The sequence below is a fragment of the Somniosus microcephalus genome, chromosome 4 (assembly GCF_052327205.1).
Source record: "Somniosus microcephalus isolate GS21.2 chromosome 4, FLI_Smic_1.0, whole genome shotgun sequence".
In the NCBI taxonomy this organism is placed as follows: domain Eukaryota; kingdom Metazoa; phylum Chordata; class Chondrichthyes; order Squaliformes; family Somniosidae; genus Somniosus; species Somniosus microcephalus.
In genome coordinates, this window is record NC_140990.1 from 243,498,389 (window position 1) to 243,512,260 (window position 13,872).

At 45.1% G+C, this 13,872-nt stretch overlaps 1 protein-coding gene across 1 annotated transcript in view; it reads left to right on the forward strand.

Moving 5' to 3' along the window:
• The first annotated feature begins 330 nt into the window (after positions 1 to 330).
• Positions 331 to 13,872, forward strand: part of nfe2l2a (nfe2 like bZIP transcription factor 2a) — a 43,536-nt gene continuing 29,994 nt past the window's right edge. The window contains exon 1 of the mRNA XM_085986092.1: positions 331 to 475. Within this exon, the coding sequence (XP_085842218.1) occupies positions 434 to 475 (42 nt within the window). The 5' untranslated portion in view covers positions 331 to 433. The remainder of the gene's footprint in view (positions 476 to 13,872) is intronic.

Genomic DNA, 13,872 nt, shown 5'->3' on the forward strand with positions numbered 1-13,872 from the left:
GCTTTTCTTGTGACTATAACCACTTTGCAGGAGGAAGTTCCGCTTCAGGTCAATCAGAAGTCCAGACCTTCGGCATCACACACTGTTATTTATTATCTCTATGTGCATTACACAACTCCGAGTTTGCATCGCTCCTCTACATACGCCCATCAGACTGTGCCCGGCAGATTGACAGATCGGAAGAAGGGCCTGACGATGATTGATAGGCCGATGATCGGCCGGATGGGAGCGAATAGCTGGGATGGGGCGGGACTGGGTGAATGATTGACATGGAGAGCCGGCCCATTGTTTGGCGCGGCGAGGTGTCGGCGTCATGCTGTGGGCGGGGCCTGAGCCGAGTCTGGCGCTGTTCTGGGAACGTGCGTCAGAAGAGCTGGAAGAGCGTGCTCGGCTGCTTTGCTGTCTGGGGAAAGTAGCGATTGCCGGCAGGGTGATGGAGATTGAGCGGCCACTGGCGCAGGAGCAGAGGCAGCAGGTACTGTGATTAGCAGCTTTCTTCTCACCGCCAGCTACAGGAAGCTTCTGCATTTCGGAGTAATTAGACCGGGGGGGGGCAGAGTAGTCAACTTTCAGGTAGTGTATTCCGATCGCGTGATACAAACCGTTGGCAATGGGTAAGACTCATTCATGTGTCGGTTATCATTCTTATGGTTAAAGTAACTTGGGCGACTAGTTTGAGATGGGTGTCATGTCTTGCCCCCCACCCCGTAATTCTGATCATTGGATTTTATTTCCTCACCCATCCACTCCCGCTACATGTTTTCTGAGCTTGTGTTGATGTGAAGCGAGACACTGAAACGTGGGCGTTCACCAAGAGCGTTATTTCCGATCCTGCGCCAAACTTATTGCAAATTGTGCAAAGTCATTCTAGTGTAGCGGCGTTAGTAATACAGGAAGGGTGTTAAAAAAGGTTGACTCCAAGGAGATTGTGGGTTGTAACGTGCTCGCCCAATTATGGTAATATTAGTGTGCGTCGGTATAACGTTCGCAGTCTTGTGATTTCTCTGACGGGCTTTAGAGGTTGGCTGACTTCTGGCCGCTTGAGAAGGTTTCCAGCTGATCCCAGGGTGTGATCGTGACTCCGCCCACAGGTTTTTACTGTAAATGAACGGCAGGAGTCCAGAACGACAGGTGACAAGCAGGCGTGTCTGAAAAGGCTTGGCTGTTGCTTAAGCCAAAAGTGCTGATAAATTTATGTTCGTTTCTTCTTTAAACTTGAACTCTTCCTCCTCCCCGCCCCGCCCCGCCCCGCCCCGCCCCTCACCTCCCCGATAACCAGCCTATACTGATTGTTCCTCCTTTATTTGCCCAACTATCACAATTCAGTGAGTTGTCACGTGTATTACATTAGCATGACCCTTGGTATGAGTTGCAGCGATTGTGGAGCAAACATTTTTATGGGGAGTTAATGATTAATTTCGATGTCTTTACTGCTTTGCGTGATGGTATTGTGAAGGTCATGAGCTATTTTAATCCATTCTGATCAGATAAATAACAATCATGCTCACGAATGTATCATGCAAAGTAAAGACTGAAAGTGGATAAAACAACAAAACGAACAGTAAAAAAGTTTAAAGGAAAGTAAATAAAGGGGATTCTCTTATTTCCTTACTGACAAAAAAGTATTGTCATTTATCTGTTCCTCTACCCCTGAAAATCTTCAGTCTTTATTATTTTTGATCTTGCAGTTGGGAAGGTTCACAGTTGTTCCTTTTTGTTAAGTTTCTATTTAAAACCTTAGGATCCATAATGTCAATATTGTTTACATGCAGGATGTTTGAATGGTGTTTTTCTCTTTCCAGTCAGAAGGGGTTGTGCTGATCAAATCCTGTACTTAAATTGGATAAATTGGGAACATTACAAATAGCTCAGTTCACTTGTCCTTTAAAAACCAAATGCTGTAGTACATGCCTAGAGGAGTCAAAAGTCCCTTTGTGTACCCGTCCACCACCAACAACAACTTGCATTTATAAAGCACCTTTAATGTAGTAAAACGTCCCAAGGCACTTCACAGGAGTGTTAGCAAACAACATTTGGTACTGAGCCACAGGAGATATTAGGGCAGATGACCAAATGCTTGGTCAAAGAGGTAGGTTTTAAAGAGTGGCTTAGAGGCAAAGAGGTTTAGGGAGGGAATGACCCATCATGTGTGCAAAAGGTCAGTTTGATGTAATTGTGTGGTGCACTAGTTTCTTGGTCATGTTGGCTGTTGGCGAAATATCAGCAGTTTATGGCTGGAGTCCAGCAACTAAGTTAAGTAGGGTAGGCAGAGCATGCATTGAAAGGGAAGGAGGGAGGGAAACCTTGGTCTGTTGAGGTGAGTACCTGTTTATATTTGTTACTAGTCTGGTGGAGTGAGGGGGTGTATCATAGAAACATAGAAGATAGGAGCAGGAGTAGGCCATTCGGCCCTTCGAGCCTGCTCTGCCATTCAATGAGATCATGGCTGATCATCCAAATTCAGTACCCTGTCCCTGCCTTCTCCCCATATCCCTTGATCCCTTTAGCCTTAAGAAATATATCCAACTCTTTCTTGAATATATTTAATGAACTGGCCTCCACCGCCCTCTGTGGCAGAGAATTCCACAGGTTCACCACTCTCTGGGTGAAGAAATTCCTCCTCATTTCAGTCCTAAATGGCTTACCCCTTATCCTTAGACTATGACCCCTGGTTCTGGACTTCCCGGCCATCAGAAACATCCTTCCTGCATCTAGTCTGTCCAGGCCTGACAGAATTTTATAGGTTTCGATGAGATCCCCTCTCAATCTTCTAAACTCCAGTGAGTATAAGCCCAATCGACACAATCTCTCCTCATACGTCATTCCTGCCATCCCAGGTATCAGCCTGGTGAATCTTCACTGCACTCCTTCCATGGCAAGAACGTCATTCCTCAGGTAAGGTGACCAAAACTGCACACAATACTCAAGGTGCGGTCTCACCAAGGCCCTGTACAACTGTAGCAAGACATCCTTGTTCCTGTACTCGAACCCTCTTGCTACGAAGGCCAACATACCATTTGCCTTCTTAACCGCCTGCTGCACCTGCATGCTTACCTTCAGCGACTGGTGCACAAGAACACCCAGGTCTCTTTGCACTTCCCCTTCTCCCAATCTATTGCCATTCAAATAATAATCTGCCTTCCTGTTTTTGCCACCAAAGTGGATAACCTCACATTTATCCACATTATAGTGCATTTGCCATGTTTCTGCCCAATCACCCAACCTGTCCAAATCGTACTGGAGTTTCACGACATCCTCCTCACAGCTTACCCTCCCACCCAGCTTTGTGTCATCTGCAAATTTGGAGATATTACATCCAATTCCCTCGTCCAGATCATTAATATATATTGTGAACAGCTTGGGTCCTAGGACTGATCCTTGCGGTACCCCACTAGTCACTGCCTGCCGCTCGGAAAACAAGTGTTCCTTTACATTGCAAAGAAGCATGTATGCAAGATTGCAACAACTTTCTTGGGCTGCACATTACCTACAGTTTATAGTCTCGGAAGCCACAATCTGAAAAAGCATAAATGGTCATTCGTATATCATTTAGCTTTTCTTACTTTGCTAGCAAGAATCTACATCTGACTGAGCATGATTATAGACCTTTTCATAGCTCAAATATGAAAAGGTCTATAGTCTTGCTTACTAAGATGTAGAATTGGTTTGTGGAATCATCAGCAGGAAAGTAGATGTATCTGCCCGAAAGTGGATGCAAGTGAATGTCTGGTTTACCGATTTGTGAATGATTTCCTAACACATCCAGATAGGAGCTGATTGTAAAGTTTGTTTCGGGTGACAACTTCACTTCAGCACTGTAGAATGACTTGGGTATAGGAAATGTGCATACAGCCATAATTTTCTAAGCAATTGTCACTCAATTTCTCCCTCCCTGCCCTCCCACTTCCTGAAGGTGATAACTGCTGATGGAATACAGTTCCGTGAGTGCTGCCAGCCGTCCCGTACCTTAACCAAGTAACCATTCTTCATGTGCTAGCCTAGATGGTGAGTGATGGCAGGCTATTCACGCCACTGAAATGGCTCTAATCAAAATCACAAAGGACATCTTCTGTGACTGTGGTGCATTTTCCCTCTTGTTGCTCTCTCTGCATCCTTTGACACGGTTGACCACACCATCTTCCTGATACCCTTTCTCCATTGACCAACTCAGTAGGACTGTCCCTGCACCGTTACCTCTGGAGTTCCCCAAGGATCTATCCTTGGAACCTTCCTATTTCTCATCTACATGCTGTCCATCGGTGACATCATCTGAAGACACCTGGCTCCACCTCACCACCACCTCTCTTGATCCTTTCACTGCCTCTGTATTGTCAGACTGCTTGTCTGACATCCAGTCCTGATTGAGCTGAAATTTCCTCCAATTAAGCATTGGGAAGACCGAAACCATTGTCTTTGGCCCTCGCCACAAACTCTGTTCTCTAACCACCAATTCCATCCTCCTCCCTGGCCACTACCCATGGCTGAGCCAGACTGATCGCAACCCTGGTGTCCTATTTGACCCTGAGCTGAGCTTCCAACCCCATATCCTTTCCATCACAAAGACTGCCTACTTATATTGCCCCTCTCCACGACTGCCTCAGCCCATCTGCTGCTGAAGCCCTCATCCTTTTTTTTGTTACCTCCAGACTTGACTATTCCAATGTTATCCAAATACTGGACACCAAGCTAAAGAAGGAGATATTAGGAGTGGTGACAAAATGCTTGGGCAAAGAGGTGGGTTTTAACGAGCCTCTGAAAGGAGAAGAGAGAGGCTGAAATGTTTATGGAGGAAATTCAAGAACATAGGGCCTAGACAGTTAAAGGCACATCTGGCAATGGTGGGGTGAAGAGAGTGGGGAATGCACATGAGGCCTAAGTTGGAGGAATGCAGAGGTCCAAGAGGACTGTAGGGCCAAAGGACTTTACAGTAATGGGGAGGGGTGAGGCAAAAAAGTCATTCAAACACGAGGATGATTATTTTAAATTTGAGGCACTGGAGGACCGGGATTTAAAGTAGATCAGCGAGCACAGGGTTGATGGTTGAGCGGGACTTGGTGAGGTATAGGATATGGGTTGCAGAGTTTTGGATGAGCTGAAGTTTGTGGGGAATGGGAGACTGGCCAGGAGAACACTGGAATAGTCATGCCTGGAGATGACAAAGGCACAGTTGATGGGTTCATCAGAAGTATAAGGCAAAGTTAGGCCATAGAGTACTGCGTGTGGTTTGCCAACCCATTATACATAAGAAATCAAACCATAAAGAGAAGAGAGCACAGAATCACCGGGTTGATGCCAGGGATGAGAAAATAAATTTGAGGATAGACTTGCGATACTGGTACAAAAGCAAAACACTGCAGACGCTGGAAATCTGAAATAAAAACAGAAAATGCTGGAAATACTCAACAGGTCACGCAGCATCAGTGGAGAGAGAAACAGAGTCAACATTTCAGGTCAAAGACCTCTCGTCAGAACTCTACCAGAGGACTGGAGGATTGCAAATGTTACACCCCTGTTCAAAAAAAAAAAAGGGAGAGGGATAAACCCAGTAATTATAAGCCAATCAGCTTAATGTCAGCGGTGGAGAAACTTTGAGACATTAATCCGGGACAAAATTATTTGGCACTTGGATAAATATGGGTTAATAAATGAAAGCCAGCACTGATTTGTTAAAGGCAAATTGTGTTTGACTTGATAGCGTTCTTTGATGAAGTAATGGAGAGGGTGGTTGAGGGTATTGCGGTTGATGTGTATATAGACTTCCAAAAATTTGATAAAGTACCACATAATAGACTTGTTAGCAAAATTGAGGCGCATGAGATTAAAAGGCAGTTGCTGCATAGATATGTAATTGGCTAAGGGACAGAAAGCAGACAGGTTTTTTTTATTCGTTTATAGGACATGGGCGTTGCTGGTACGGCCAGCATTTATTGCCCATCCCTAAAAGAGTAGTGGTGAACGGTTGATTGTGCAGTGATGTCCCCCAGGAGTTGGTGTTGGGACCACTGCTCTTTTGATATATATTAATGACTTGGAGTTGGGTATACAAGGCATAATGCAGATAACACAAATCTCAGAAATATAGTGAACAGTAAAGTGGATAGTAACAGACTTCAGGAGGATGTCGACAGACTGGTGAAATGGGCAGACACATGGCAGATGAAATTTAACTCGGAAGTGTGAAGTGATTTCTTTTAGTAGGAAGAATGAGGAGAGGCAATATAAACTAAATGTTACAATTTTAAAGAGGGTGCAGAAACGGAGAGACCTGGGCGTGTATGTACACAAATCTTTGAAGGTGGCAGAACAAGTTGAGATGGCTGTTAAAAAGGCATACTTGGCTTTATAAATGGAGGCATAGGGCTGGATTTTGATACTGGAGGCGTGTAGGAGGCGGGACTACAACTTTCGGGGTTGTAGTCCTGCCTCCATTGAGTTGTGACCAACCCACGCGATTTTCACTTGATTGACCTTGTTGAGTCCGCCCAGCGGGCTCGGCAGGCCAATTAAGTGCCACACGGCAACAGGTGACGTCACAGATTGACATTTCATCTGTCAAAAGCTCTTGACAGATGAAATATCAGTGTTTGACAGCTCTTTGAAGCTGTCAAACACTGACAATCTGTACTCCAAGTTAATTCCTTCCTCTCGGGCTGATTTAGAAATCTCTCCAGAACAGAAAGCTGAATGCTACAACTTTTGACAGCTCGCGGCCATTCTGCTTTCTGTGCCGGTGAAATGAGCGAGTCCCGAGACCTGAAGGAAGGAAGGCTGTAAAGGTAAGAAAAGGTAAGTAAAACTTCTTTAAACACTTTACACACACCAAACACACTTACCTCTTCACTCATGCACCCATCACTCACTTGAACACCGGACATCTCGAACCCTCCAAGTCCTTCAGCCCGACGGCTCGCCTCGCTAACTTGCCGTGGTTTGGAGCTGTCGGGAATCCCACACTTCAGGGATTAAAAAAAGGGATTAGGCTAAAAACTGCCTGTTAACTACCTGTTAACAGGCAGTTAATTGGCACTAATCCCCTTCCTGCCTCGGGGAGGCAGGTCCCAGCACAGGTCGGGTATCCGCCTCCTTTGAAACTGGCATGGAGGCGGGTTGGGTGATTGGGCAGATGCATGGCAGATGCAGTATAATGTGGATAAATGTGAGGTTATCCACTTTGGTGGCAAAAACAGGAAGGCAGATTATTATCTGAATGGCAATAGATTGGGAGACGGGAAAGTGCAACGAGACCTGGGTGTCCTTGTGCACCAGTCGCTGAAGGTAAGTATGCAGGTGCAGTAGGCGGTTAAGAAGGCAAATGGTATGTTGGCCTTTGTAGCGAGAGGGTTCGAGTACAGGAACAAGGATGTCTTGCTGCAGTTGTACAGGGCCTTGGTGAGACCACACCTTGAGTATTGTGTGCAGTTTTGGTCGCCCTATTTGAGGAAGGATGTTCTTGCCATGGAGGGAGTGCAGCGAAGATTCACCAGACTGATACCTAGGATGGCAGGAATGACGTATGAGGAGAGATTGGGTCAATTGGGCTTGTACTTGCTGGAGTTTAGAAGAATGAGAGGGGGTCTCATTGAAACTTATAAAATTCTGACAGGACTAGACAGACTAGATGCAGGAAGGATGTTCCCGATGGTCGGGGAGTCCAGAACCAGGGCTCACAGTCTAAGGATAAGGGGTAAGCCATTTAGGACAGAGATGAGGAGGAAGTTCTTCACCCAGAGAGTGGTGAACCTGTGGAATTCTCTACCACACAAGGCAGTTGAGGCCAATTCATTAAATATATTCAAGACGAAGTTAGATATCTTTCTTAAGGCTAAAGGGATCAAGGGATACGGGGAGAAGGCAGGGACAGGGTACTGAGTTTGGATGATCAGCCATGATCTCATTGAATGGCGGAGCAGGCTCGAGGGGCCAAATGGCCTACTCCTGCTCCTATCTTCTATGTTTCTATGATGGGTTCGTGCCCCTGATTTCGAGATTTTAACCCCCCACACGCCTCCAATCCCGCCTCCACGGCCCAATGAAAATCCTGCCCATAGAGTACAAAAACAAGGAAGTTATGCTAAACCTTTATAAAACGCTGGTTGAGTCCCAGCTGGAGTATTGTGGCCAATTCTGGGCACCACGCTTTAGGAAGGATGTCGAGGCCTTAAAGAGGGTGGAGGAGATTTACGAGAATGATTCCAGGGATGAGGGACTTCAGTTACGTGGAGCGACTGGAGAAGCTGGGGTGGCTCTCCTTAGAGCAGAAAAGGTTCAGGGGAGATTTGATAGCGGTGTTCAAAATCTTGAAGGGTTTTGATAGAGTAAATAAGGAGAAACTGTTTCTAGTGACAGTCGGTTCAATAACCAGAGGGGACAGATTTAAGGAATCCGAGGCAACACGTGGAAATCTTTTTTTACGCAAGTTGCTATGATCTGGAATGCACTGCCTGAAACGATGGTAGAAGCAGATTCAATAATAACTTTCAAAAGTGAATTGGATAAATACTTGAAAATAAACAAATTGCTGGGCTATGGGGAAAGAACAGAGGAGTGGGACTAAAAAGAGCCAGTACAGGCACGATTAGCTGAATGGCCTCCTGTGCTGTATCATTCTATGATTCTAATTTGGCTGAAGAAAGTAGTGTCCTTTGTGTATGAACACAACTGAGCAAGAAAGGGAGGTATAAAAGAAACGGAGATGTTAATAAAAGTAGACATTGAAAAGAGAAAGATTAACGGTTATCTCAAAGAATTAAACAAAAGCAAGAATTGGTCCAAAAGTGACTTAAGTATCTGAAGAAAAGTCTATACCTGAAATGTGAACTCACCTGATGCTGACTGACATGTTGAGTGTTTCTAGCATTTTCTGTTTTTCAGATTTCCAGTTGCTGCAGATTTTACTTTTCTTGAATAAAAAAGTAGACAGCCACGAATGATATACAGGTAGACTACCCTTTATCCGAACTTCCGAAAACCGAAACCCTCTAAAAACCGAAGGTTTTTTCGTTCAGCGTAAGCCGTGCGCACGACCCCGACCCCCCCCCACCCGCCGACCCCCCCACCCTTTCGGATAAGGGATAGTGTATCCTTTATCCGCACTTACGAAAACCGAAATCCTCTGAAAACCGAAGGTTTTTTCGTTCAGCGTAAGTCGTGCACACGACCCCGACCCCCGACCCGCCGACGCCGACCCCCACCCCCGACAAATTTCCCAGTCTTATAAAATACCTTCTGAAATCCGAAATTTTCCGAAAACCGAAACACGGCTGGTCCCGAGGTTTTCGAATAAAGGATAGTCTACCTGTATTAACATTTCTATTTAGAAAGATATACCCTTCAAGTATATGTAAATCTGTTAACATCATCCATATTAATTGTTGTTCTGTTTTGATGTTTGAAGTTGCTGATTATAAAATAATCTATAGGGTGGGGAAAATGGTTATCTTAAACTTGGTGAACTCCAGTCAAAACCTGCATACTAAATCTGAATGTGAAGTGCGCCAGTTACTACCATCCTCCCCCCTAAATGCCTGTGTTTGATCTCGGTGTCTTTAAAAAAAACAAATATACGGTAGAAAAAAAAATGTATAAAAAAAAATTGAACACAATCTCTCAAAATTTGGCAAACTGAGGATCTACTGGTGGTGAATGAATTCTGTAACTTGTGGAACAATGTTTCTGATATGGAGACAGTATGCTGGTATATTGCTAACCATGCACAAGGCATGCAAATCTGATCAAGGCTGATTCTCTTTGTAGAGAAATGGTATGCTGGAAGCTAAGCCTGTCTGAACAAAGCTAGTTCCAGATTACACCTGTTAGGAGATTTTACCAGCTGCCAGTTTGTTCCTGATGTTGCACGGACTGACTTGGATCCCATTCCTCTTGCTGGATATATATGTCTGGTTATTAGCCGCTTTTATGTATTCAAACCTGTTGCATGCAACAAGATTGCACTGTATTATGTTAACTTTCACCTACAGAGTTAGTGATACATGTGCAGGCATCGGGTTGTGCAATTTAATTTGGTGGATTGGCCATATTAACAGGGCTTTTTGTGTTGAATGAGTTACTGTACGACTAATGTCCTGTGGTATTGCTCTTTTTATAAAAAAAAAACAAAAAATACATTGATGCATGTCAGCCTATATGATTGTCCTTTCATACTATGAGAAAATTATTTGGCATAGCTGGGAAATTCTTGTAATTATTTGTCTCAAGAATGAAATTAGATTATGTACAAAAAAGGGTATGGTGGGAGCTAATCGTATCTGTTCAAAGCTTGTTCTAAATTACATCTGTTAGCAGATTATACCAGCTACCAGTTTGTTCCTAATATTTCCCTACATTACAAAAATGACTACATTTCAAAAATACTTCATTGGATGTGAAGTGCTTTGGGATGTCCTGAGATTTTATCATTTCTTCATTCACGGGTTGTGGGTGTCACTGGCAAGGCCAGCATTTATTGCCCATCCCTAATGAAGGTGCTGAGACTCCTCCTTGAACCACTGCAGGCCATAGAGTTATACAGCACAGAAAGAGGCCCTTCGGCCCATCGTGTCCGCGCCGGCCATCAAGCCCTGTCTATCCGAATCCCATTTTCCAGCACTTGGTCCGTAGCCTTGTATGCTATGGCGTTTCAAGCGCTCATCTAAATGCTTCTTGAATGTTGTGAGGGTTCCTGCCTCTACCACCCTTTCAGGCAGTGAGTTCCAGATTCCAACCACCCTCTGGGTGAATTTTTTTTTCCTCTAAACCTCCTGCCCCTTACCTTGAAACTATGCCCCCTGGTTATTGACCCCTCTACTAAGGGGAAAAGTTCCTTTCTATCTACCCTATCTATGCCCCTCATAATTTTGTACACCTCAATCAGGTCCTCCCTCAACCTTCTCTGCTCTAAGGAAAACAACTCCAGCCTGTCCAGTCTCTCTTCATAGCTGAAGCTCTCCAGCCCAGGTAACATCCTGGTGAATCTCCTCTGCACCCTCTCCAATGCAATCATATCCCTCCTATAGTGTGGCGACCAGAACTGCACACAGTATTCCAGCTGTGGCCTAACTAGCGGTTTGTACAGCTCCATCATAACCTCCCTGCTCTTATATTCTATGCCTTGGCTAATGAAGTCAAGTATCCTATATGCCTTTTTAACCGCCTTATCTACCAGTCCTGTTGCCTTCAGGGATCTATGTACATGCACACCAAGGTCCCTCTGATCCCCTGTCCTTCCTAGGGTTCTACCATTCATTGTGTATTCCCTTGCCCTGTTAGTCCTCCCAAAATGCATCAGCTCACACTTTTCAGGGTTAAATTCCATTTGCCACTGTTCTGCCCATCTAACCAACCCATCTATATCGTCCTGTAGCCTGAGGCTTCCCTCCTGCTATTTACCACTCCACCAATTTTCGTGTCATCTGTGAACTTACTGATCATACCTCCTACATTCATATCTAAATCATTAATGTACACTGCAAACAGCAAAGGACCCAGAACCAATCCCTGTGGTACACCACTGGACACAGGCTTCCAGTCACACAAACAACCTTTGACCATCACCCTCTGCCACTAAGCCAATTTTGGATCCAATGTGCCAAATTGCCCTGGATCCCATGGGCTCTTACCTTCTTGACCAGTCTCCCATGTGGGACTTTGTCAAAAGCCTTACTGAAGTCCATGAAGACTACATCAACTGCACTACCCTCATCCACACACCTAGTCATCCCTCAAAAAATTCAATCAAATTGGTGAGACATGATCTCCCCCTGACAAAGCCATGCTGACTATCCTTGTCTCTCCAAGTGGAGACTAATTCTGTCCCTCAGAATTTTTTCCAATAATTTCCCTACCACTGATGTTGGGCTCGCTGGCCTGTAATTCCCTGGTTTATCCCTTCTACCCTTCTTGAATAATGGTACTACGTTAGCTGTTCTCCAGTCCTCTGGCACCTCCCCTGTGGCCAGAGAGGTTCTGAAAATTTGTGTTGGAGCCCCTGCAATCTCCTCCCTTGCCCCTCACAGCAGCCTGGGATACATCTCGTCAGGGCCTGGGGATTTATCCACTTTTAAGCCTGCTAAAACCGCTAGTACCTGCTCCCTCTCAATACTAATTTGTTCAAGTATATCACAATCCCCCTGCCTGATTTCTATGCCTACATCGTCCTTCTCCATAGTGAACACAGATGCAAAATATTCATTTAAAACCTCACCTACATCTTCTGGCTCTACACCCAGATTGCCACTTTGGTCCCTAATGGGCCCTACTCTTTCCCTGGTTGTCCTCTTGCCCTTAAGAGTTGGAATAAATGGGTCTTTTTCCGAGTGGCAGGCAGTGACTAGTGGGGTACCGCAGGGATCGGTCCTTGGACCCCAGCTATTCACAATATATATTAATGATCTAGACAAGGGAACTAGATGTAATATCTCCAAGTTTGCAGACAACACAAAGCTGGGTGGGCGTGTGTGCTGTGAGGAGGATGCTGAGAAACTCCAGGATGATTTGGACAGGTTGGGTGATTGGGCAGAAGCATGGCAGATGCAATAGAACGTGGATAAATGCGAGGTTATCCACTTTGGTGTCAAAAACAGGAAGGCAGATTATTATCTGAAGGGCAATAGATTGGGAGAAGGGGAAGTGCAACGAGACCTGGGTGTCCTTGTGCACCAGTCGCTGAAGGTAAGCCTGCAGGTGCAGCAGGCGGTTAAGAAGGCAAATGGTATGTTGGCCTTCGTAGCGAGAGGCTTTGAGTACAGGAACAAGGATGTCTTGCTGCAGTTGTACAGGGCCTTGGTGAGACCACATCTTGAGTATTGTGTGCAGTTTTGTTTGCCTTATATGAGGAAGGATGTTCTTGCCTTGGAAGGAGTTCAGCGAAGATTCACCAGGCTGATACCTGGGATGGCAGGAATGACGTATGAGGAGAGATTGGGTCAATTGGGCTTATACTCGCTGGAGTTTAGAAGAATTATAGGGGATCTCATTGAAACTTATAAAATTCTGACAGGACTGGACAGACTAGATGCAGGAAGGATGTTCCCGATGATCGGGGAGTCCAGAACCAGGGGTCACAGCCTAAGGATAAGGGGTAAGCCATTTAGGACAGAAATGAGGAGGAATTTCTTCACCCAGAGTGGTGAACCTGTGGAATTCTCTACCACAGAAGGCAGTAGAGGCCAATTCATTAAATATATTCAAGAAGGAGTTGGATATATTTCTTAAGGCTAAAGGGATATGGGGAGAAAGCAGGGACAGGGTACTGAATTTGGATGATCAGCCATGATCGCATTGAATAGCGGGGCAGGCTCGAGGGGCGGAATGGCCTACTCCTGCTCCTATCTTCTATGTTTCTATAAAACACCTTGGGATTTTCCTTTATTTTGCCCGCCAGTGTTTTTTCATGCCCCCTCTTCGCTCTCCTAATTTCTTTTTTAAGTACCCCCCTGCGCTTTCTATACTCCGCTAGGGCTTCCACTATTTTTAGTCCTTTGTATCTGCCAAAAGCCTCCCTTTTTTTCCTAATCCATTCTTGTATATCCCTTGACATCCAGGGTTCCCTGGGTTTGTTGGTTCCACCCTTGACTTTTACGGGAACATGTTGGCGTTGTACTCCTCTCTATTTCATTTCTGAAAGACTCCCACTGCTCTGATGTGGATTTTCCTACAAGTAACTGATCCCAGTCCACTTTGGCCAGATCCTGCCTTATATTAAAATCGGCCTTCCCCCAATTTAGAACTTTTATTTCCGATCCATCTTTGTCCTTTTCCATGACTACCTTAAATCTCACCGAATTATGGTCACTGTCACCCAAATGCTCTCCTACTAACACTTCTACCACTTGCCAGGCTACATTCCCTAGAATTAGGTCCAGTACCGCCCCCTCT